Source organism: Ictidomys tridecemlineatus, chromosome 7, assembly GCF_052094955.1.
Source record: "Ictidomys tridecemlineatus isolate mIctTri1 chromosome 7, mIctTri1.hap1, whole genome shotgun sequence".
Classification (NCBI taxonomy): Eukaryota; Metazoa; Chordata; class Mammalia; order Rodentia; family Sciuridae; genus Ictidomys; species Ictidomys tridecemlineatus.
Window position 1 is genome coordinate 135,174,113 of NC_135483.1, and position 25,994 is coordinate 135,200,106.

General features: G+C 34.6%; 1 protein-coding gene across 2 annotated transcripts in view; it reads right to left on the minus strand.

The window, feature by feature from the left end:
• Nucleotides 1-25,994, minus strand: part of Ttc21b (tetratricopeptide repeat domain 21B) — an 86,812-nt gene that overhangs the window by 9,917 nt on the left and 50,901 nt on the right. For both annotated transcript variants that reach the window (XM_005315707.4, XM_021728152.3), the window contains 6 exons: nt 11,746-11,934; nt 10,731-10,841; nt 9,636-9,717; nt 5,977-6,127; nt 5,631-5,792; nt 3,325-3,520 (listed from right to left, as the gene is read on the minus strand). In XM_005315707.4, coding sequence (XP_005315764.1) covers nt 3,325-3,520; nt 5,631-5,792; nt 5,977-6,127; nt 9,636-9,717; nt 10,731-10,841; nt 11,746-11,934 — 891 coding nt within the window. The remainder of the gene's footprint in view (nt 1-3,324; nt 3,521-5,630; nt 5,793-5,976; nt 6,128-9,635; nt 9,718-10,730; nt 10,842-11,745; nt 11,935-25,994) is intronic.

Genomic DNA, 25,994 nt, shown 5'->3' on the forward strand with positions numbered 1-25,994 from the left:
TTGATAAGGACTGTATAGCACAATAGTTTATTTGATTGATTTCAAAGTCAGAAAATGTCACTCTGTGAATCCAAAAGGTTAGTAAGAAATGCTTAAAATGGAGGCCAGAAGATAGCTATATAAAAAGCTAATTTAGATAAACAATAATGTTTACATTCCTGATTAAGGGAGGGGTGTTTCAATTAAGTTCCTTCCTTCCTCTCTCCTTCCCTCCCTCCCTCCCTCTCCTTCCTTCCTTCCTGCTTCAATTTATTTCCTTCTTCCTCCCTCCCTCTCTCTCTCTTTCTTTTTTTGGTTGTAGGGATCTAGGGATAGAAGCCAGGGGCTCCTAACCAAGAACCACATTCCCAGCCCTTTTGTATTTTAATTTTGACACAGGGTCTCGATAAATTACCCAGAGCCTTGCTAAATTGCTGAGGCTGACTTTGAACATGTGATCCTCCAGTTTCAGCTTTACCAGCCGCTAGGATTATAGCCATGTGCCTCTGCTTCCAGTAGGAGGGTGCTTCTTAAATTTCAGCAGAGGGATTATGATACGTTTTAGAAAAGGTAAGGTTTTAACTTTAAATTTACAAATTAATTAGAAATCATAATATCATGACAATACTAAATATTCCCTGTAAGACTGCAAATTTGGGTAACTAATAAGGAACACTGCAAAATTACATTATATTGATAAAACTTGCAATATCCAACATTGGTGGTAGATGGCAGTCAAATTTATTTTTTTAATTAATTGCAGACAGAAGGGCAATTTATTAGGGCTTGATGAAAGCAATAGGAATATAAAACTTTCTTGGCAGTAATTCCATGTTTATTAATGAATTTCCAATAAGGAATTCTGACACAGATAATGAATGGCAAAACAGTTTAATTTGAATGCTAAATCCAAGCAATTGGTAGTAGATTTTGAAGACATGTGGAACATTGTCAATTTCATTAACCTTCAATCCACTCATCCAGGTGGGCTGGGAGAGGGAGAAAAGGAGACCTGTTATATATTTGTCAGCCAGTTCCTAAGATGGTCTGAGAAGGGCCCTGCAAAAAGACCCTATGCATTTTTATGCATAAAAATATCCCATAATACTTAATTAAAGTAAGTCTCTGATTTCAAAACCACGTGCCTTGAGCTACATTAGAATGAGCCAGTTCTTCACAGTTTGATTAAATGCAAACCATAGTTGTTCCCCGCATTAGACCAGGAGATTTGGCTTTTTTTGTTTTGTTTTCCTTTGGCACTGAGGATTGAACCCAGGGACTTGCATGTGCTGGGCAAGTACTCTACCACTGAACTGTACTCAGCTCCATGACGTCTTTTTCTGGTATAGACAACCTAAAACTTTAGCCAGCTTCCCTCTTCCAGTCTTAATCCACTCAGAGGATAATATTTGAGTGAGGGCAACACAAATTGCTTATGACCAACATGCTCTGTGGTTCAAGGAAATGCAATATAAGCAAGTGGATATGGCTCAGCTTGGGTTAACTTATCTTCCCCCATTTCCTCCATGACTTCCTGTGACATACCTCTGAGTGACACACAGTGTTCTGAATACACTTCATTCATGCTTTTCTGCCTCCCCACTTTTGCTCATATTTCCCTCAGTCCATTTGTGCATATGAAAATGCTATATTTTTCTGGTTCTTCAAATTATAACTGTTCCTTAAATCATACCTTCTCCACAAAAGGGTAACTGAATTCTCCTACTGTCACTTACAGACAGTGCTCTTATTTGCAACTCTAGGATAGAATACATTTGGCTTTGTATTTCAGTAATTATAGTTGGTATGCTTGTCTCATTTTCTGTAATTTAAGAGAAACTTGAAAAAAGGAACCATACATTATTTATATGTGTGATTCCCACTATGCTTAGCACCCATTGGCTGCTTGATGAATATTCATTATATTGAATATGTAACCTATGAATTAAAAGAAAAAATGCAAGATGAGGCCTAATGTTTATGAAATTTCAGCTCATCACCCATCATTATTATTTGGATATTATGGTCAGTAAACAGATTTGGTAAATTTCTAATCTCACAGGTAAAGATGATAAAAAATTATGCAGTCTCATCAACACAGAAAACTGGCATAGGCTGTGTAGAAAACAGATGTAATGTCATTTATTGTTTTTTGCTTCTCTCTCTTAAACTTCATAGTAGAAATAATGGACTTCCTTAAAATAACTCATTATTGTATGACAGAATACCATTCCACAACAGTCAGTAGCTATGATACTTTACTAGAAAATGTGTTTTATCATATCCTTACAGATTTTTGTAGATTTACATGATTATGCTATTTGCCTTCATTCAGTAATTCATCTGTTTGCTGTAAAAGCCAATTCAACAGAGCCCAATCCTTGAGAATACTACTTCAATGCCTGCAGAAGAGCTCTGCTGTATGGTATTATTGCTACTGATGCTACCTTGCCGTTTTTGTTCCTAAAGCTGCTTCCTAGATATACCCAACCACAACAGGTATTGTACGTCTCCCATAGCCTTGACATCTCCATCTTCTCCAGGGTCCTGAAGGTGGGAGAAAGGATCACTCTTGGGGTTCATACAGTCTATTGCTACCACTGTGTCTTTTAAACCATAAGAAAACTCATCAAAATTTGATATATGTTCTGAGAGACACAAAATTATGAGCTTTTGGTGGCCTACACGTTGCTAAGTGGAAGATCAAACACAAAATCCTATGAACATACTTAGAAGTAGGTATGACCAACTGCTGGTCAGGTATGTATCTAGAATTCCTTCCTTAGTAGTACTGAGTGGGGAATACAAGATCAGAGTTAAAAAGGAAATGGGGTTGAGTGGGATGAAAAAGAAGAAAACTCTGATCTGATCTAATAAAACTAACATAATACTAAAAAGATTGCAAGAGGTTACTTCAGTCTTACTAAAGACTAATGTTATGATTTGCATGAATTAATTATAAACAGTCAGTATTGTTCTCATTTAGAACTAGAATTGGAAAATTCCATTATAAAGTGAAAAGGCAAAATGGCAAGGCAGCTAGGTGTTTATTTTCACTTTGTAAGTTAACACACATGACATCTGCAACACAGAAAATTCAGAAGATAAGCCATTTTTTAAAGAATTAACTTATGCCCTTTGGAGGACTTCCCTTTCTGTAGACTACAATAATCCAGTAGTGATAAATATATCAATAACATATCAAAGCAATTAAGTGTCTCTTCTGGATCAAAGGCACACTATGTTTGATTAAGAAAAATCTTTAGAAAAATAAACAATTCAAACACATATTTCTATACTATTAAGAAATAATAACATATAAAGTTGTAAAAGAAAACTACTAACCTCAGATGCTGCTATTTTGGTGAAAGTATTTAATGCTTGCTCAACATTAGATTTCTGTTTGGTAGCCAACAGGCAATAGTTTTCCATTATGCGAAGTTGTATATGCCCATGTACCGTATGAGGTTTTAGTTCTTTAAGGAGTTTTTCTGCTGTTCTCACTGCTAATTGCACAGATTCTTGCTTCTCAGTTGAATTACTGAATACAATTAAAAATAAATTGATTATGTCCATCACTTATAAAATTCAATGAAATTAGAAAGAGATTTAGGATACACTAGCTTCTCTTTTTATAATTTACAAGTAATTATTTGTGAAGCATGTCACTCAACCTCTTCTAATACAAAGTAATACACATCTATCATCTATATTTTATTTTTAAAAATAAAATTAATATCCCCTCGGTAAAAAAAAACATTAAATGTTCTAGAAAACAAAAAATTAGACAATTAGACAATATCCATATTGAAAATGTTCACTTCACCTAATATTAAGCTAGGATAAAAGCGGAATCATATAATTATCAAATGGTGTTTCCTACTCAGTAAGTGAAATTAAAGAAAGGGAGAGGGAAAGGGGCCTGGTACCATATGATTTCATTTAATCTATGCTGAATGCATTTATCTACAGGTAAACTGAGACTTCGAAAAAGTGAAATGATTTATCAAAAGTCTCAGAAGGAGGCAAATTTTAGATTTAAGTTTTTCAGATATCTAAAGTCTATTCTATATCCTTACCATGTTAACTATCAGACTCTCAGAAATTATACGTGTTGAAAAGTTGTTATTTTATATTCAATAACAATTTGAATATTTGAAGGCAAGTTTCTGGCACATATATGTATGTGTGCATATATACAGTAATTAAAGGAGATATATTTATGTGTGTATATCATATATAATTTAAGAAAGGAAATATTGATATATAAATCAAAAAAGGAAATCAAACTCTCAAAGTCCAATCCCTGGTCTTTCCCTCAAGACTTTGGCTTTTATCTTGCTTACAACATTTCACACTGCTGCATACCTTTTTCAAAGTTATTCTCCTTAAGAATTAACTTATGAATTAACTTAAACTTCTATAATACTGTGCAGGTTTGGTTCTTTTCCCACTGCACTGTTTGCCCTTTCCTGACCTCCCTTCCTCCCTGAAACTTCTTAAATGTTAACATGTCCATAATTTAGTTCTCTAATCTGTTACTATATCCTACTTGCAAAGAAGACATTCATGGAGTTCCAACTAGCCACCCTGTGCAATACATCCTTCCAAATCTCTATCTCCAGCATTGACCTCTCTGAGTTCTAGTTTTGTATTTTTCATCTACTTGCTGAAGAGCTCCACTTGGGAAGCCTATCATTTCATAAAAGAATGCTCCTTCAACCTTCCAAGACAAACAAAAAACAAACATGTCATTTCCCTGCTTTAAAATTTCAATGTTCTCTTTAAGCCAGATGTTAACATTTGTCATCGGAACATTTTGGAAGTCCAGTTCTATTTTTTTCCCTATTCCTCTACACACCCTCACTTGACTACTTAGGTATTACTACAATTTCAATGAACTCCTACAATACTTAGTATCCATTTTTACCGATGTCAGTTGTGATGAAGATGGAATGATTTTGGTATTGTGTTATATCCAAAGTAAATTATACGCTACTAAAAATAGAATTCTCTCCTTACATGGTCTTTACCTCCTTATATATTCCCCACCAAGGCCTTGCCCAATTCTGAGAGAAGCAACAACAAACATAGTGTGATAGAAATATCACTATTTCTCAGAAGTATACCCTAGTGACTAATAGCAGGAGCTTTGGGCCAGGTAGTCCTCAGTCTGAATCTTGCTCCATTATACCAAATATCACTAGAGAAGCTGATTCTAGATTGTTTCATAATAGTGTTCTATGGAATAAATGAGATAATGCATAGAAAGTGTAAAGGACAGGGTTTAGTAATAAACTACCATTTATTGGGTACTTACTCTTCTTGTGTGGACAATTTTCCATCATTGTAAAATTCAATCTTTTTCATTTTCTATAGAATGACTAGGGAAGTGCCTTTATAACATGTCTATTCTGATTTAGGAAGCCTGGTACTTCCTTTCTGTTTACAACATGTCTATTATGATTTAGGAAGCCTTTCACTTCCTTTCTGTTCCATTAAAATTGTCATTTTAACTATGATTTATTCATCTGACCTTTCCTTAGTGCTATCCTAGGTTTTAGCTCTATTTTATAAAGTATTTCTGCTTATTATCTACAATAACTGTTAAAAAGAAGTTGTCAAAAGATAATGTGTCAAACACTACTCACCCCAGGTCTCCATCCAGATTTTCGAATACTTCACCTCCAACAGTTTCATTGTCTGGATTCAAACAGATTTCTATCATATTATACAGTGCATTTTGGCCCCATTCACTATCTTTCCGAGCTTTATTAAAATGTCGAAGGGCATCATTTGGTTCTCCAGTAAACCTTATTAGATGTTAAAAACAAAATCTTATTTTAATCACTGACTATAAAATTCAGAGTATTTGTCTGGTAAATAAAACTATTAGCATATTTTAAAATGTATCTTTAATACCAAAAAAGCTCATTCTACTTTATCTACAATGAGAAAAAAACTACCATGTAGAATTTATTTTGCCAGTAGACTTACCAAAGATATAGTCCTTTACAGTACTGAAATCCTGGCTCTAGTTTTGCTCTAGAGTTACGTTTCTCAGCCATTACAAAAAACCTTGGAACATCTTCAAGTTTTCCACATCTTCTTAGGAGATCAATCAAACGAGAAAAAGTCATATAATTATCTAGAAACAAAAAAATACTTCAAATAAGGATAATATTTTCAGGGCTGGGGATGTGGCTCAAGTGGTAGCGTGCTCGCCTGGCATGCATGCGGCCTGGGTTCAATCCTAAGCACCACATACAAACAAAGATGTTGTGTCTGCCGAAAACTAAAAAATAAATATTAAAAATTCTCTCTGTCTCTTTAAAAACAAACAAACAAAAAAACCAACTGTAAGTTTAAAAAAAAAGGATAATATTTTCTAACTTTTTTTCTGATGGTTATTATCCTACTTTATTAATGTTTGATTAATATGAAATATAATTTAAATAAAAGTAAAGTAATAAAGTAAAGGTGCTATAATCCCTAAAGTAACTATACTTCCAACTGGTTGATCTATCAAATGACATAAATTGGGCTGGGCTGATCACAATAAGAGAATGTTCTAAATAGGGACATCTAAAAAAATGTATATTTTTTGTAATTTACTTTTCAATTGATCTAGAGACCAAAAGCTTTAGAGAAATAATTTTTTAGTAATCTAAATACTTAATTCTGAAATTCAGGAGGACTAATTTGACCCCATAGGGCAATTCAACTATCCATTTCTAAAACTCTCTTGCCTACTCACTACAGCTGGGAAACAGGTAAGAAAGAAGTCTAATTAGGTAAGAAACAATCTACTATGCCAATTCTGAAAACATCTATGGTAGACAATTAGAAATTTTACTTAAGACTTTAATATGTATATCTATCAAACATATCAGAAACTAGTTTACCATACAACCTAACGTCTAAAGACATATTTTAATTCTATCTCCTTTTACGAAAAAATAATTTTTTCGTTTCAGGTATGATTTTCTGGCAGGTTCCTAGAAAGGCTTTTCCTCCTAATCTCATGTAGTTCTCTTTTATTAGTAGCATAATAAGCTTTGAAAATAATCTAAAAAATGTTTTATTAGTTTTATTTATTTACACTTATTAGATGGACACTTTAAAAAATAAAAACGATTTAGAAAATACAGAGAATGCAGAAGAGAATACAGAGAAAACAAATCACTTATATTCCCACAAGACAGAAATTATCACATTCTCGTGCACTAAAATTTCATATATTTGTAAAAATAAACCTATAAATATTTAAATTTACATTTATACAAAATTATTCTTTGCTTACATATCTATAAAATTTGACTGACACTTGGGAATTTGATTCTGATTTAAAATTACATAGTAAAATTTCTCAACTGTCATTAAATAGTTTTGAAAGACATGACTTCAATGACTGCAAAACAGTCTATTTTATTAATAATACACATTTTATTTATTTCTTTATAGCTGAGATTTTTAGGTGTTTGAGAGTGTTCAAGTTTCAGTTAGCCTCATTTTAGGCGATTTGTAAAAACCCTTGAATAAGCTATTTGGTCACTTGGAGTAAGTCCCTAGGATTAAAACAGAAACACATATAAAATCCCACTTGAAAGCAATTTATCCTTGATTCTACTTTCCAAAACAAGAGAAGATACAAGATAATTCAGCAAGTCACTTCTGATCCAAAATGTAGGGCATACAGATACCACAGCAGCATTATTTGCAAGAGTTAAAACACAAAAAAAATCACAAAGACTGTAAAAATTTACATAAAATTTTGTATTTTTAATAACTTGGTATTTTACAGTCTTTCACTGATCCATTCAACCAGTAAACATTGACTTTCTACCATATATGTGACTGGCATTGTGTCTGACACAGGGAATATAAGATGAATGCGTGATTCTTGCAAAGTCTGAAAATAAATGGAGAAGACAGTATCTATGTACATATTTTTAGCAAGATAACTGTATATGATAAAGAGGAATGATAATGTCAGTCAGGATTAGGGCGACCAACTTACCACAGTTTGCCTGGAACTTTCCTTTATCATGGAAAGTCCTGAATCTAGGAAACCACAATACGTGGTCATCCTACTCAGCAACCATTATGTATCTGCTAATGCAAGTGGTGGTCCTGGAATGCCAAGTGTTTTCTCCAAGAGGAATACATTTTAGACTATGTGTTGAGAAAGACAGAATAAATAGAAAGATCAGTAAAGTAGAGAAAAGGAAATGGGGTGTGGAGAGAGGGAGGACTGCTAGAATAAGGGGAAGTATTGGGGACTTAACTGGAGCAAATTATATTCTATGCATGTATAATTATGTCAAAATAAACCCTAATGTATTGTATAACTATTATGAACCAATACAAAAATAAAATAAATGACAACAACAAAAAAGAATAAGGAAGGCAAAATACGATATTGGCAAAAGGACAAATCCACAGACTTGGAAGTATAATTGCACATCATTTGGTATTGTAGGAATACAAAATCTTTACATTGAATTTACAAATAATTGATTTTATATTTTTGATTACAAACAGTCCCAAACAGCCAGTCCACTATGCCAAATTATGCTGATGCCAAACAACAGAAACTTGGTGAGAGAAACACCCAGGACACATGATAATGTCTTTAAATCTTATAAAACCATAACATATGAGGAAAATATTGATAAGAACAGCTTAAGAATATTCACAAGGAAATAAAGATGCTCTAAAGAAACAAGGTGAGATCATTCACTCAAAGGAAATACTGTGGAAAGGGAACAGCTTGCAAAAGATGAAAATACTATGTGTATTTCCATTCAATGTCAGCTCAGAGAAGGAAAACAAAACAGTGTCAAATGTGAGTATGTAACAGATGTGATTCTGCAATCTGTATTTGGGGTAAAAATGGGAGTTCAAAACCCAATTGAGTCAAATGTATGAAAGATGATATGTTATGAGCTCTGTAATGTTTTGAACAATCAATTAAAAAAAAAGATTTAAGGTAGAAATAGCAGGAAAGAAAAGAAGACAGGCCTGTAGGAAAGGGAGGTTTGGGTAAGGTGGGTGGGAGAATACTGATTAATTTAAAGTGGGGCGATGTCCAGGCATGGCTATATGCTGGTTAGGAAAAAAAATGATGATGGAAGGAGCGAGAGAGGGAGCTGCAGGAGCAGACCCCTTTGGCAGGTGAGGGGCAGTGTCCAGTGCATACAGGGAAAAGCTAGTGGTAAGTGGGGTCACAATGTGGCAATGACACGGACTAGATAATGGATGGATTTGGTGACAGGGAATGGAGCTCTTTTCTAATTGGTTATATATTCTTAATCAAATATGTGTCAAGGTTTTTAGATGAAGGTAAGGAATACAGAAAAGGTGTTGGGAGGTTAAACGAGACAGAAGAATTCATGAAAAGTAGCCGAAAGCAGTTAAATTCATTAGAGAGACACAGTAGGAGTACCCGACTGACCACTTAAGATTTGTGGTCACTATTGAGACCATTTCAGTGTTGCATTTTCCTCACGGCCATTTCAACTACTCAAGACCACATATGGAATAATCAGAGTCAGATTCAATCAGGGTGGCTGTTTTTCCAAGAGTTTACCAGCTAAGAGGAGAAAAGAGAAAGAAGTTTGACTGCACTAGAAAAATATATGGACGATGATTACCTGGTTTGCGTTCTAAAAGCTGCTGTAAATGAAACACTGCTTGTTCGTAGTCCTGTTTTCTGAACATGAGATCAGCCATCATCTATAAAGATAAAGTTCATTCTAAAAACACTGCCATATTTTTCACAAAGCATATTCTTCTAAGACTGAAAACTAAGAAAATACCTATGAAAACTATAAGGAGGAATAAAGTTTTACAAAAACTTTTCATTTTTGAAGTTCAAGTATGCCTTGAGCAGACTGACTTGAAAAATCAGTACAACATAAGTTAATCAAGGACGCAAAACAGATTGCTCTGTTCACAAAACTGTATTTTTAGCATAAAATATGCTTCAAGTGGTGGTTTCAAAAACAGAAATGGAAGGGAATGAAGTATTCTATGTACTATTGTAGGAAATATGCCTCACAGGAGTTGGCTAAAATGATAATAAGAAGATTAAAAACAAGACAAAAGAAAGCAAAACTTAAGTCATAAATATCTCAAAGGAAGGTAAACCAAGGAAGATGTATGGAGATTTTCTAATTGTGTTTCAAAAGGGAAATGGCTTGTATTCTTTTTAGTTACAACAATAACTTTGAATAAACCTCACAAAACATTATCCATACAGCTGTTTGATCACAATATTTCAACCCAGGTGAAATAAGAAAGAAAAGCCAAATTTTATTTAAACCGGACCATTCTAGAATGATACATAAAGTTTTTATTTCTGTAACTTCAAACGTTTCACTGAAACGCTTAAACTAATCCAGTATGTCTAAGTAAGTACTTGAAAGTTTTAGCAAATTGTAGCATTATAAAGAAAAACAAAACAAAACATGTAGCTTTACTATATGAACTGCCTGGCTAAGTATTCCCTTAGGCATAAAGAAATATTATCTCAAGTAATGAACCAGGTTTGCTGTCATGCTTATAAATATGATGCTAATGGTTCTTGGTCTTTATTAATTAAATGTACTTATGTTAGAAATGTTATTTCTTCCAAAGCTAACATGACCAGGACTTCCCATCTAGTATTATTTTATGGGGTAAAATTTGAGACTTCCAATTGGAATATAAAACTCAACTCTCTTCACATGGAAATCTCTTGGACTGACCGTTGTAGCAGCTTCGTTGTCCTGGTCATTCTGCAGCAGTAGTGCACACTGCCTCATGCAGGCATCAGGGTCACCTTGGGCTAGGTATAATCGTGCCAGCTCCAACATTATCTAGAAAGCAAAAGGGAAGAGTAGTCAGAAATTGGTTTTGGGACAAAAAGTAAATGAGGAAAAAGTTTGGATGAGATTAAACTCTAATTGATCAAAGGTTATTGCAATAAAAATGCTAAGCATGGTAGACTAGGAAAACTATGGCAATTCTATATCTATTTTGTCTTCTGAAAACAAAACAAAAAAAATAGATAACAACTCACTTGAAAAGTAGAGAGAGAAAGGTATTGTGAAAAGAACACTGCCCTTAAAATTAGGAGACAGGCTTTTAGTTCCAGAGTCTCTGACAAAACCAACTTAAGTCCCTTTTATTTATTTCAACCTGCTTTCTCATTTGCAAAATAAAAAGGTTTCAATCAGATAATCTCTAAGGTGTGCTTCTGGGTTACAACTATGACTCCCACTTCTTTTTACTAACCACTTAAAAATGTATCTGCTGTTTGGTTTATGCCTTACAAAAGGTGAATTATACCAGTTTTCACAATGTGCCACTTGAGGTCATAGATTTATTCTGAATCACTTTTGTATCCTCAGCACCAAAATGCAATCCTAATACAGATGTGTACAATAGCTATTTAGTAAACTGAATTGAATCACCTAGGTGCAGATATTTATTTGTGACTGAGAAACTGTTTTACAGTGATTATTAAAACATAAATGAATATTAAAAATAATGACTTTGCAGGTTTGCTTTATATGACTTGTTCCATTATAATTTTTAGACTCTAATATTTTAAAAGTATCATGTATTTTGAAAGTTTTCTAGAAATAATATTATTTTTAACTTGTTTTTCATTATATTTCTTTTGAAATCTTTTAAAATAAGCTAGTAAGAATTTTACATTTGAGGAAATTAGATGACATCTGTAATAAAAGGAACTTAAAAATTTATAAAGGTACCGACCTTGCTGTCTGTTTCACAATGAACCAGAGCCTCTCTATAAAACTTAATTGCTTTTTCAGGGTCTCGCTGAGCTACAGAATGTTTTGCAATCTCTGCACAAATTTCAGCTGCTAAATGTTTCTGTGCAGGAACTGCATCTGGCTGTTCCATTTGAACACGTTTTAGTACCCGAGCTTGTAGTTCCCGAGCCTAGGAAGGAAAAATAAGGATAAAAAGCAACTTAAAAAAAAAAAAAAAAAAAAAGAACCAAGAAAGGAAATGAAAAAATTTTCAACAGCTCACACACAGTATAATTTTACAGAAGATTTATTCAGGCATTATTGGCCTTTGATCTAACAAAGCCTAATCCAAAGAAAATGTCTTATTAAGATCTCAAACATGCCCTTGTTTGTATATGATCCAGCATGTACATAACCTTTTGAAGAAAGGGCTATAAAATTACTGAATCTTTTCCATGTTATAAGGATATGTACAGGAAGCTCATTAAAATGGAAATGCAATCATGAAATGAATACTTGGAAAAGATACCTAGATGTTATTATTAAATAATTTAAAATTTTAAATGCTAATAGAATTAATAAAATAGCAAGTATCTGAAATTAAATCAAATATTGGCAGATTCTAGGTAACAGGTACATTTACGACAGAAGTTGAATTAGTACAATCTTTTGGGGCTTCCCCCCAGTGAAATATACCAACACCATAAAACTAACCAGGCTGCTGAATTTAGCTGCTCCACTCTTTGGCAAGGTAACCATTATAAAGAAAAATGATCTGTGTTATTTGTTGTATAAGTAAAACAAAGGATATATAACACTAATAACAAAAAAAGAAGCCCAAAACCCTGGGAACAAGTTAAATGCCCAATTAACTGATGGTATATGTAAATACAGTCCTATACTATGCATAAAATGTTAAAAGGAGGTGGTGACTTTTCTTTGGGTAAGAATATCAAATAGATTGCTTAATTGGAGGAATATCTGCTTTTCCACCCATACATCTGATTTTTGGTACACTGAGAGTTTCCTAAATCAAATGAATGAGAACTATGGTTTAGGCGTTTACAAATAAAATTTAACCTTGAGCTACAGAAAATCATTCATAATGTATTCACTGAAAAAAAAAATAGCAAATGCCTGTCATGTGCCATACATTAGTCTACACAGAGTACCTTTCAAGGAACTCCTGTCAATAAACTGGCTGACAATTGGTATTTGATGAATAAAGTTTAAAACACGATTTTTTTCCAAGCTGTAAGTTCAGTGGGTCATAATAGCACTATTTTGGACATAAAAAAGGATTAGAAAATGTGAGTATAAACAGCATGTGATAAAAATTAATACTGTCTCATAAATGTTTTTTCTTGTGTTCAAGAAAGATTATTGCTAACTTTTACAATTATCTGGTATAATAACCATGTTAGCATTGATTGTCAACATTTGGTTTTCCTTTCCTCTGTTTTATAATATATACATTTTTATAATTCCTTCAAACACTTAGAAGGAAGTATAGAAATAAGATGTTTCATAATCCTTATCATCATAATATGGTTGCTAACAGCCTATGTAATAAGAAACCTCTGAGTGAGATCAAGTGAAATCTGAAAAATTACTTCTCAATATTCTCTATTTTAATAGCTTTATTTTACATATCTTAATAAAGATCACCTCAAAATAAAACATATCAATTAAAGAATATCATATTACTTTTCAAATGATGAATACAAAACTATAAAAATATTGGAAGAATATTAAGTGAAAAATAAAAGCAAATGTAATCTGCACATAGTAATTACAACTATGTAGTTAAGTACATATAAGGTTATAAAGTAATACAATTGGTAATGTTTTATGTCATAGAGTTCCTTTATTTCTGATTTATTTAGATTTTATTTTCACAGAAAATTTAGTAAATGCATTCTACTCCTATAATTGTTTCTAGAATTAAAGAGTTAAAATAATCTGTGATTTTCTTTCAGTTCTCACCACAGGTTTTAGATGATTCCCATGATCTTGCCTCTTGATACTCACATCCTATATAATGCCTTACCCTGTGTGCAGGTGGGGCACAGAACTTGCTTATAACCAAGAAAATGTGACAAATGTAACAGGATGTCACTTCCATGATTATGGTATATTATACAAGACTGTCTTGCTAGTCGACTGGCCCTAGAGATTTTCTCCCTTGATGGCCTTTAAGTAACCAGATTTGCTGGCCCATCAAGCAGGGAGCTGAAGATTTCCAGAATCCGAGGGTAGATATGAGCTGACAATAAACAGCAGCAGGAGCCTTCGATCTTCACTGCCTTGGGGAAATGAATTCTGCTCACAGCCTATGTCAGTATGGAAACAGATTCTTACCCTGATTAGTCTCCAGAACCACACCTGGCCAATAACATAACTGATGCCATTCAGAATCTAGTTCTACTGTGTATAGACCTCTGACACCCAGAAGATGTGAGGATAATAAATGGGAACGTTGTTTTCATCCACTATATTTGAGGTAATTTGTTATATAGTACAGAATAATACTTACATGGTTTACTATGAGGCAAGCATTCTAGGGTCATAAAACACAAAATCATACCTCCACTCCCAGAAATTCTAATTTTAACAAGAAGACTAATAATAATTACAGCAAATTATGAAAAGCTTTATGGATGGGGAATATATGATAGGAGACCCAATCTATCTTGAGGTCATATGAGATTTGAAGACTAACTAGTAGTTACAATCTGGTTGAGTTTGAGAGAAAGAAAGGGAATGAGGAAATGGGATGTGGTCCTTACAGTAGGAATTCCATGTGAAGGAAAGAAGGGAATACTATAGCTTGATTAAAGAATTAGAAAAAAAAATGGATATGGCTGGAAAGACCCAGAGAATTAACAACAGGTAAGCCTATTAAATAATTTACATTTTATTTTAAAGGCAATGAGATGCAACTATTACATCTTTATAGGCAAAGGAGTGACTGGATAAGGTTTGCCTTTGAGAACTATCACTGGGTATCATTATGAAGAACTAAGTAGAGTGAACCAAGATGGGAAGAGGTAGGTGGTCAATTAAGAGGCTACTTCATTAGTCTGGGCAAAAGACAGTGGCTGATGGGGCTAAAAGGTAACAGTGAGGGCCAAAGCAATCTGGTTACTTCAGATATCCGAAGTCTACAGAAAGCAGAATTTCTAAGACTTCAGATTTTCCTAAATTTACTAGTTCTGCCACTGCCAAAAATATTTAACAACAATGCAAAAATACTCAATGGAACTGCCAAGGTACACAAGGTGGAGAATGAAGCTGAAAAAATGGGTGCTAACTAAATTAATACAAAATATTAAAAATTTTGATTGTACTTACAGGCTTCTGTTTGAATTTTACATTAAGATTTGTCTTTTTTTTTTTTATCACAATGGCCACCATGTTGTAATTAGGAAGCATCTTATGGCTCTTCAAATTTTATTAAAGATGAGTAATCCCTACATCATTGCATAGAAACTTCAAAAACTACCTAAAAGTTTGGCTTGTTGGTATTGTATGGCCATGGTATGATGTTCGTCCTTTTGTCTTTTTTAATATTTTTTTTCTTTTAATTGCTTGATGTATCCATTCATACAACATAGGGACTTACTCAACCAGGGTGGCCAGGACCAATTTATATTCATAAAGGGTTGAAAAAAGCATGTGGCTATTTAAAAAAACTTGGCTTTGTCACTTCAAAAATATTATAAAATTTAAGTTTATCAAAATCATACTTTCTTTATAGCTACTGGTAGTTGATCTAAAGTTAGAAAATGTATCTATAATATGATTCAGAAAACGAGAATTAAGAGATACTGACAAGTAAGGATGTTAACATTGTTGAGGATTATATGTTTTAATGAGATTCTAGCTTAGATGGGTATCACAGAAATCTAATAGTCCAAGCTCTTGATTTGTTCCCACCAGAATAATAAGTCTTTAGACATTGCCAGTGAAACAGATTCTTTCTCACACTCATACACACATATCACTGTTAGCTAAACATTTGACAGACTATGTGAAGAAGGAAGAACTCTTCTAGATATGAGAGAATCAAGTCCAAAGGTGATAAGCAGTGTGGTATCCTGTAAATCTTACAGGATTTGTAATGACATGCTCTAAGTTATTTTTTAAGCTCTTCTACCAAGCAACTGCATAATCTTGGGCAAACATTCTCTGTGGGCTTCTTCCTCATTTGGAAAATAAGGAAAGTATCCATTCATAAGGGGAAGAGGTGGTAAATGGTTTATGAAAATATAGGAACTGACATATATAGACAGACAGACAGATATCTATCTATATTTTTGTACTGAGTATTGAATCCTGGGGCATTTTACTACTGAGCTGCATCTCTAGTCCTTTCAATTTTTAAATTTTGAGACAAGCTATCATTAAATGGCTGAGTCTTACCTTGAATTTGCAATCCTTCTGTCTTAGTTTACCTGTTGGCATAATTGCAACCATCTTCCTTTCCCCCACCCCCAATTTATGAATGTTGATCTTATTCCCAAGAAATAGAAACTAGCCAGAGATAAAACCTACTGGTCTGGAGACATGCTGAGTCTTACCTTGAATTTGCAATCCTTCTGTCTTAGTTTACCTGTTGGCATAATTGCAACCATCTTCCTTTCCCCCACCCCCAATTTATGAATGTTGATCTTATTCCCAAGAAATAGAAACTAGCCAGAGATAAAACCTACTGGTCTGGAGACATGCCAGTCACTCCCTGTTCTCTCACTGACAGATAGGAGATAACTTACCAGCCCCTGAGATGGGGACATACTGGTTTCCCTGTTCTCTCCTTGAGAAGATAAAGGGACACGCTGGTTTCTCTGTTCCTCCTTCTGAGAAAAAGGAAAACTGCCTGTCCTTGTCCCCATGAAACGAAATTGTCTTCCACAAGATCAGGGGATGCTTAGTACATCAGTCAAGACTAAACCTGCCCCTAACCCGTGGCCAGGAGTCTAGCCTATAAGAGGTAACATTCAAGGCGGAGTTGCTGCTGCTCTCCCTAGTTTGCTGCTACTCTCCCTCTTTCTGTGCAGAGCAGCCTTGTCAGGCTCCTGACAATTAACCCACTTCTTATCCCAGGTGTGTGCTGGATCAGTGCTGTACCACTTTTCTTTCATTCCCAAATTGCTGAGATTACAGGGCTGTGCCTGTAATGCTTGGAAGAATGAAGAGCTATTAAAGGCTATAAGCATTCGAGGAAGACTCTAAGGATGAGATATGCAAATTACATCTCTCTGGTGTGATATAATGGAAGGCATCCATGTCCTCTACATGGCTTCTACTCTTGGTTTCTTATTTATCAGGTAACCCATTCATCATTTGATCTTTCTTTCTGGTGTACTTTCAGAAACCAAATGAGGTTGATCACTGAGAATGTCATCTGCTCAAAAAATGTCAAGTCATAAGTTGGTATTGCTTCCTAAGAGCTTTGCCATTACACATCAATGATCAGCTCAGTGTTTCGAGACTCCATGGGTATGGATAAACTCTGAAAATACAGTAAGGTAACTACAACATACCACTATGAGGACCTTACTAAATAGAAAGCTAGCATTCCTGAGGTGAAACTGCTTTGTTCTCATTGTTGGGTTATTCTGGGTTCCTATACAAGGCAGTGAAATGTGCACCAGCAATGTCTGGTTTTGTAAAATTTTATATCTCATTGTAATAGTTCTAAAGATAACATACAGGAATATGTTCTAAATATCTAATATTTAGGGAAGATAGATGAAATACAAAATGAAATAAGAGGGAATGTAAAAATTTTAAACGTCAAAAAGAAAACAAATCTTAAGATGACATACACAAATCCAAATGTAACCCCTATTTATATTGATTATGTAGTCAATAATCAAGTCTACTGAAGTAAGCAAAAAAATATCGTATTGAAAAATGAAAAGATTAAAACTGTCAGAATAGATTAAAAAATTAAGTGCTGGTAGATCTTCAACATAAGACATAGACACTTGAAAGTAAAAAAAAAAATAAAAAGGTATACCATGGAAACTGCAACCAAAATAAAGCCAGAGCAGTTCTATTAATATCAAAGGAGTGTAAGAAACATTATAAGTACTACAGAAGGCCATTTTATAACTACAAAGAGACTGATTCACCAGGGGGTTATCACAATTATTAACCTTGATCATCAGATACAGATCAAGGTGCAAAAATAAATACGACTGAGAAAGAAAAATCTATAATCACACTGAAGGATTCAACATTTCATAACAGCAAATTATACTGGCAAGCCAGAAGCAAGCAAACAGTAACAATCAGCCCTCAGAACAGAGAACATTTGAACAAATAATTGATGAACAAACTCACTGACCTTCTAAGCACTTAGTAATGCCAGAAACACATTATTTCAAATCCAAATGGGCTTTTACCAAAATTGATTACAACGTAGGACATAAAGTAAGCTTCAAATAACTTCCAAGGATTAAGTGTTTCAAAACGTGTCTTTTTATAAAATTATAAATCAATATTAAAAAGATTATAAGAAAACCAGAATTGCTTAGAAATTGAACGCTACAGTTTTAAATAATCCCCAGAACCAAGAAGTGATCAAAATAGGAATGAGGAAATATTGTGAACTAGAAAATAATAAACTATTGAGATATTAGCTAGAGAAATGCCTAGAGAAATTCACTACTTTAAATGAATAAGAAAAAAACAAAGACTAAACTCTATTACCTAGTCTGCTATTTCAAGAAGAAAAAGATAAGCAAAGCAAACACAAAGAAGTAGAAGAAACTAATGAGTAAAGACGAAAAATTTAATGAAGCCAAAAAGGCAAAAGTTGATTCCTTATTGTATTAAGAAGAATAAACCCTTAGCATAATTAATTACTAAAATAAAAAGAAAATAAAACTAGTATCAGAACTGTAAAAAAGGACATTTTTATAGTACTTGTAGGTTTTCGAATGGTAAGGAGAGATAATGAACAAATTTATGTTGATATATTTGACAATTTAATGGAATGAAAACATGACTTAAAAAATACACTCTAGATTCCAACATGGCGGCGGGCGCGGAGAGATCAAGTCTCTGACCTCTTCAGCTGTGCAGGCATAGGGAGTCGTAAACAGCCTAATTCTGTTTGCTCAGGATCACTAGGCAATGCTGAACTGACGTGGATCTGGGGCGAGCTGTTTGGGCCTCTCAGAACACACACTGAACCTGGATCGGCTGAATTCAAGCTCCCGTTCGCCTGCTTCCCACAGACAAACAGCTGTGACTCAGCACTAATCCATCCGGCTGAAACAACCGGTCAGCCCTTCTGATCCTACGGAGGTAAATGCCAACCAAGCCTTCATAGGTAGTGGCCACAGGTTTGAAACGGGGCTTGGGAGAGACAGTAAGGACCCACCCGTTGCATTGGTCACCCGGCAAAGGGAAACGAACTGTTGCCATTTGCAAGAGATACCACCATGGCAGACAACTGACGTCATCAGACTGCGGCGGAGGAGATAACTTCATTGAAACCTGCGGCTACAGGTGTGTAATTCGCTAGCCTTCCCTCTCCACATATTGGGGAAACCTTAAGGGCCAATCTCAGCTCTCCTGTAAGGACCCCCCCCAGCTCTCCCGTGAGCACGGTAGCCAGACCGAGGAAATTAGAGGTGGCGCGGGACCCTTGGCGCGGGACTACCGCTCCCACCAGTGCTGACAGCTGAGGTCTCTTGCACCAGCTACCGGGGGTGTGGCTACCAGAGGGGCAGTAAAATTCGCTGAGGATTCTCAGCCCCAAGCTCTACAAACTTAGGGTCTGAGGGAATGGCAAACTGGAACAGTGTGCCCAGTCATTCATGACAACAGGGCTCCCGGGAGCAGCAGACCAGTATTGTGGTGAGCGGCACCCGTGAGAGGGGCCTGGCTAGAGGAAAAGTGGGGAAGTGACTAGACACAAGAGGACGCCCTAGGCACCCAGGATTAGAGACTCGCCCAGTCTGGGAGGAGGAGCTGCTGCACAGTGATTGGTTTCCGCGTATTGATAGGGGAAACTTGGCCTGGTGGTCACAGCGCCACCTACTGGAAGAGAAGTTAATCAAACTATAAGACTGCATTTATTAGTTTTTTTTGTTGTTGTTGATGTTGTTTTTTGTTGTTGCTGTTGTTTAATTTTGATTTGGGGTTTTCTTTCATTTTCATTTTTCTTTCTTGTTTTTTTAATTTTTTTTTTACAATTTTTTTAAATTCTTTTTTCTTCCAATTTTAATTTTTTATTATTTAAAATTTTTTTTTCTTTTTTTATTTCCTATTTTTTTCTTCTTTTGTCTTTTCATTTCTTTTCAATTATCTTATCCCCCCTTCCTTGAATTCTACCTGCTTACTCTCATTCTCTTTAGTGACTTTTTCCCTTCCCTTCTAATACCTTTCCTCCCAAGCATCAAATAAATTTATAGGAGTAAACAGTAACTCAGCAGTCAAACAGAACAAGAAGTAACATGAGCAGCTTCAAAAAGCAAGGAAGAAAAGGAGTACAAACAATGCAGGACAGCCTAAATATTCAGGAGGACTTAGAGTCATCAGAAAAATGGTCATATAAAGAACTCAAGGAACACCTTAGACAGATGGAATGGAACCTTAAAGAGGATACGAGACAGCAAATTCAAGCAGCGAAAGAACACATTGAGAATGTATTACACAAACAGATAAAAGAAGAAGTTAAGCACCTTTATCAAGAGATAGAGATTATAAAAAAGAATCAAACCATAATCTTAGAAATGAAGGAAACTATAAACCAAATTAAAAACTCAATTGAGAGTATCACTAACAGAGTGGAGCAAGTAGAAGCCAGAACGTCAGATAATGAAGACAAATTATTTCATCTTGAAAAGAGTCTAGCCAACTCAGAAAGGCTGGTAAAAAATCACGAGAAAAACATCCAAGAGTTATGGGATAACATAAAAAAGCCAAACTTACGAGTCATTGGGATAGAAGAAGGTACAGAGATTCAAACCAAGGGAATGAGTAACCTGCTGAATGAAATAATTACAGAAAACTTTCCAGAAATAAAAAAGGAAACAGATATACAAATTGAAGATGCATACAGGACACCGAGCACACAAAATCACAGTAGACCAACGCCAAGACACATTGTTATGAAGATATCCAATATACAGAACAAAGAGAAAATATTAAAAGCTACAAGAGAAAGGAGACAGATTACATTCAGGGGTAAATCAATAAGGTTAACAACGGATTTTTCATCACAGACACTGAAAGCAAAAAGGTCATGGAACAATGTATTTCAAACACTGAAAGACAATGGATGCCAACCAAGAATTCTGTATCCAGCAAAATTAAGCTTCAGGTATGACAACGAAATAAAAATCTTTCATGATAAACAAAAGTTAAAAGAATTTGCAGCCAGAAAACCAGCATTGCAAAGCATTTTGAGCAAAACACTACACGAGGAAGAAATGAAAAACAATAACCAAAACCACCAGAGGGAAGTGCCTCGGTAAAGACAGAGGGCGAGGGGAAAAATAATCATGGAGAAACAAACTAAATTTTTTTTTTTAAAAAAAAAGGATAAATAATCAACCATGGATGGAAGTACAAACCATATATCAATAGTAACTCTGAATGTTAATGGCTTAAACTCTCCAATAAAGCGACATAGGCTGATATCATGGATTAAAAAAACAAATCCAACAATATGCTGCCTCCAGGAGACACATCTGATTGGAAAAGACATACACAGGCTGAAGGTGAAAGGATGGGAAAAAATATACCACGCACACGGTCCTCGTAAGCAAGCAGGGGTGGCCATCCTCATCTCGAATAAAATCGACTTCAAGACTAAGTTAATCAAAAGGGATAAAGAAGGACATTATATACTGTTAAAAGGAACCATTCACCAACATGACATAACAATTATCAATATTTATGCACCTAATAATGGCGCGGCGACATTCATAAAACAAATTCTCCTCAAGTTCAAGAATCAAATAGACCACAACACAATAATTATGGGTGACTTCAACACACCTCTCTCACCATTGGACAGATCCTCCAAACAAAAGTTGAATAAGGAAACTATAGAACTCAATACCACAATCAATAACCTAGACTTAACTGACATATATAGAATATATCAACCATCATCAAATGGATATACTTTTTTCTCAGCAGCACATGGATCCTTCTCAAAAATAGACCATATATTATGCCACAGGGGAAACCCTCAGTAAATATAAAGGGGTGGAGATAATACCATGCATTTTATCTGATCATAATGGAATGAAACTGGAAATCAATGATAAAAGAAGGAAGGAAAAATCCTACATCACATGGAAAATGAACAATATGTTACTGAATGATCAATGGGTTACAGAAGACATAAAGGAGGAAATCAAAAAATTCTTAGAGATAAATGAAAATACAGACACAACATATCGGAATCTATGGGACACAATGAAAGCAGTTTTAAGAGGAAAATTCATCGCCTGGTGGTCATTCCTCAAAAAAAGAAAAAACCAACAAATAAATGAGCTCACACTTCATCTCAAAGCCCTAGAAAAGGAAGAGCAAAACAACAGCAAATGTAGCAGAAGGCAAGAAATAATTAAAATCAGAGCGGAAATTAATGAAATTGAAACAAAAGAAACTATTGAAAAAATTAACAAAACTAAAAGTTGGTTCTTTGAAAAAATAAATAAGATTGACAGACCTTTAGCCATGCTAACAAAGAGAAGAAGAGAGAGAACTCAAATTACTAACATACGGGATGAAAAAGGCAATATCACAACAGATGCTACAGAAATACAGAAGACAATTAGAAATTATTTTGAAAATCTATATTCCAATAAAATAGAAGATAGTGAAGACATCGATAAATTTCTTAAGTCATATGATTTGCCCAGACTGAGTCAGGAGGATACACACAATTTGAACAGACCAATATCAATTGAGGAAATAGAAGAAGCCATCAAAAGACTACCAACTAAGAAAAGCCCAGGACCGGATGGGTATACAGCGGAGTTTTACAAAACCTTTAAAGAAGAATTAATACCAATACTTTTCAAGTTATTTCAGGAAATAGAAAAAGAGGGAGCTCTTCCAAATTCATTCTATGAGGCCAACATCACCCTGATTCCGAAACCAGACAAAGACACCTCAAAGAAAGAAAACTACAGACCAATATCTCTAATGAACCTAGATGCAAAAATCCTCAATAAAATTCTGGCGAATCGAATACAAAAACACGTCAAAAAAATTGTGCACCATGATCAAGTAGGATTCATCCCTGGTATGCAAGGCTGGTTCAATATACGGAAATCAATAAATGTTATTCACCACATCAATAGACTTAAAGATAAGAACCATATGATCATCTCAATAGACGCAGAGAAAGCATTCGACAAAGTACAGCATCCCTTTATGTTCAAAACACTTGAAAAACTAGGGATAACAGGAACGTACCTTGACATTGTAAAAGCTATCTATGCTAAGCCTCAGGCTAGCATCATTCTGAATGGACAAACGTTGAAGGCATTCCCTCTAAAATCTGGAACAAGACAGGGATGCCCTCTATCACCACTTCTATTCAATATAGTTCTCGAAACACTGGCCAGAGCAATTAGACAGAAGAAAGAAATTAAAGGCATAAAAATAGGAAAAGAAGAACTTAAATTATCACTATTTGCAGATGACATGATTCTATACTTAGAAGACCCAAAAGGGTCTACAAAGAAACTACTAGAACTAATAAATGCATTCAGCAAAGTGGCAGGATATAAAATCAACACGCATAAATCAAAGGCATTTCTGTATATCAGCGACAAAACTTCTGAAACGGAAATGAGGAAAAACACTCCATTCACAATATCCTCCAAAAAAATAAAATACTTGGGAATCAACCTAACAAAAGAGGTGAAAGATTTATACAATGAAAACTACAGAACCCTAAAAAGAGAAGTAGAAGAAGATCTTAGAAGATGGAAAGATATACCCTGTTCATGGATAGGCAGAACTAACATTATCAAAATGGCGATATTACCAAAAGTTCTCTATAGGTTTAATGCAATGCCAATCAAAATCCCAATGGCATTTCTTGAAGAAATAGATAAAGCAATCATAAAATTCATATGGAAAAATAAAAGACCCAGAATAGCAAAAGCAATTTTAAGCAGGAAGTGTGAATCAGGCGGAGGAGGATATACAATCAATCAACAAGTACATGAAAAAATGCTCATCATCTCTAGCAGTCAGAGAAATGCAAATCAAAACCACCCTAAGATACCATCTCACTCCAGTAAGATTGGCAGCCACTATGAAGTCAAACAACAACAAGTGCTGGCGAGGATGTGGAGAAAAGGGTACTCTTGTACATTGCTGGTGGGACTGCAAATTGGTGCGGCCAATTTGGAAAGCAGTTTGGAGATTCCTGGGAAAGCTGGGAATGGAACCACCATTTGACCCTGCTATTGCCCTTCTCGGACTATTCCCTGAAGACCTTAAAAGAGCATGCTACAGGGATGCTGCCACATCAATGTTCATAGCAGCACAATTCACAATAGCTAGACTGTGGAACCAACCCAGATGCCCTTCAATGGATGAATGGATAAAAAAAATGTGGCATCTATACACAATGGAGTACTATGCAGCAATAAAAAATGACAAAATCATAGAATTTGCAGGGAAATGGATGGCACTAGAGCAGATTATGCTTAGTGAAGCTAGTCAATCCCTAAAAAACAAATACCAAATGTCTTCTTTGATATAATGAGAGCAACTATGAACAGAGCAAGGAGGAAGAGCAGGAAGAAAAGACTAACATTTAACAGAGTCATGAGATGGGAGGGAAAGGGAGAGAAAAGGGAAATTGCATGGAAATGAAGGGAGACCCTCATTCCTATACAAAATTACATATAAGAGGTTGTGAGGGGAATGGGAAAATAAACAAGGAGAGTAATGAATTACAGTAGATGGGGTAGAGAGAGAAGAAAGGAGGGGAGGGGAGGGGAGGGGGGATAGTAGGGGATAGGAAAGTTAGCAGAATACAACAATTACTAATTGGGCATTATGTAAAATTGTGGATGTATAACCAACGTGATTCTGCAATCTGCATTTGGGGTAAAATTGGGAGTTCATAACCCACTTCAATCTAATGTATGAAATATGATATGTCAAGAGCTTTGTAATGTTGTGAACAACCAATAAAAAAAAAATACACTCTAGGGGCTGGGGCTATAGCTCAGTTAGTGGAGTGCTCACCTTGCATGCACAAGGTCCTAGGTTCAATCCCCAGCATCACCACATACACACACACACACAAAAGATATATATATATATATGTATATATATATATATGAGAGAAAATGAAACTGACAAAAGAGAAAGTTATTAAAATAATCAGCCTAAAATCTACTCAAAATGCCAAACCCACTAAAAAATACTTTCTATCAAATAAATGTTGAGGCCCCTATAATTTTAATATTGAATTTTTCCAAACATTGAAGAAACCATATCATTAAAGTATATATATTTTTAAAAATGATATGGCTTATATCATATATATGTGTGTGTGTGTGTGTATTTCCATGTCTTAGGCATATAATAAATTTTATTTGTTTTTTAAAAATTTTATTTGTTCTATATGATAACAGAACGCATTACAATTCATATTACACATATAGAGAACAATTTTTCATATCTCTGGTTGTACACAAAGTAAATATGTATTTAAAAACTTTATTTTATTTATATATATTTTTATATGGTGCTGAGGATCAAACCCAGTGCCTCATCTGTGCTAGGCAAGTGCTCTACCACTGAGCTATAGCCCCAGCCCTACTATATCATTTTTACACATCAATCTCTCCCATGAATACAGAAGTAGAAAACTTGAGAAAAATATTAGGAAACATCCATAAATTCTGGGAATCATTTTAAAAACTGCAGCAAAGTGACATTTATTTCTGGAATATAAGGGTTGGTTTATATTCAACAATCAATCAATTTAATATACCACATTAGCAGAGAAAAATAAAGAGGAGAAAAGTCATATGATCATCTTATTAGATTCAAGAGACAGTATTTGATAAACTTAAATCACTTGTAAAAAAAATAGTTAGCAAACCAGAAATAGAAAAAAATAATCAAAATCCTTTTGGAATATATCCAAAATGACTTATGAAAAATTGTGTTCTATAAGTGTAATAAGGATTGTAATACATTCCACTGTTGTCATGTATTCAAAAAAATAATAAAATC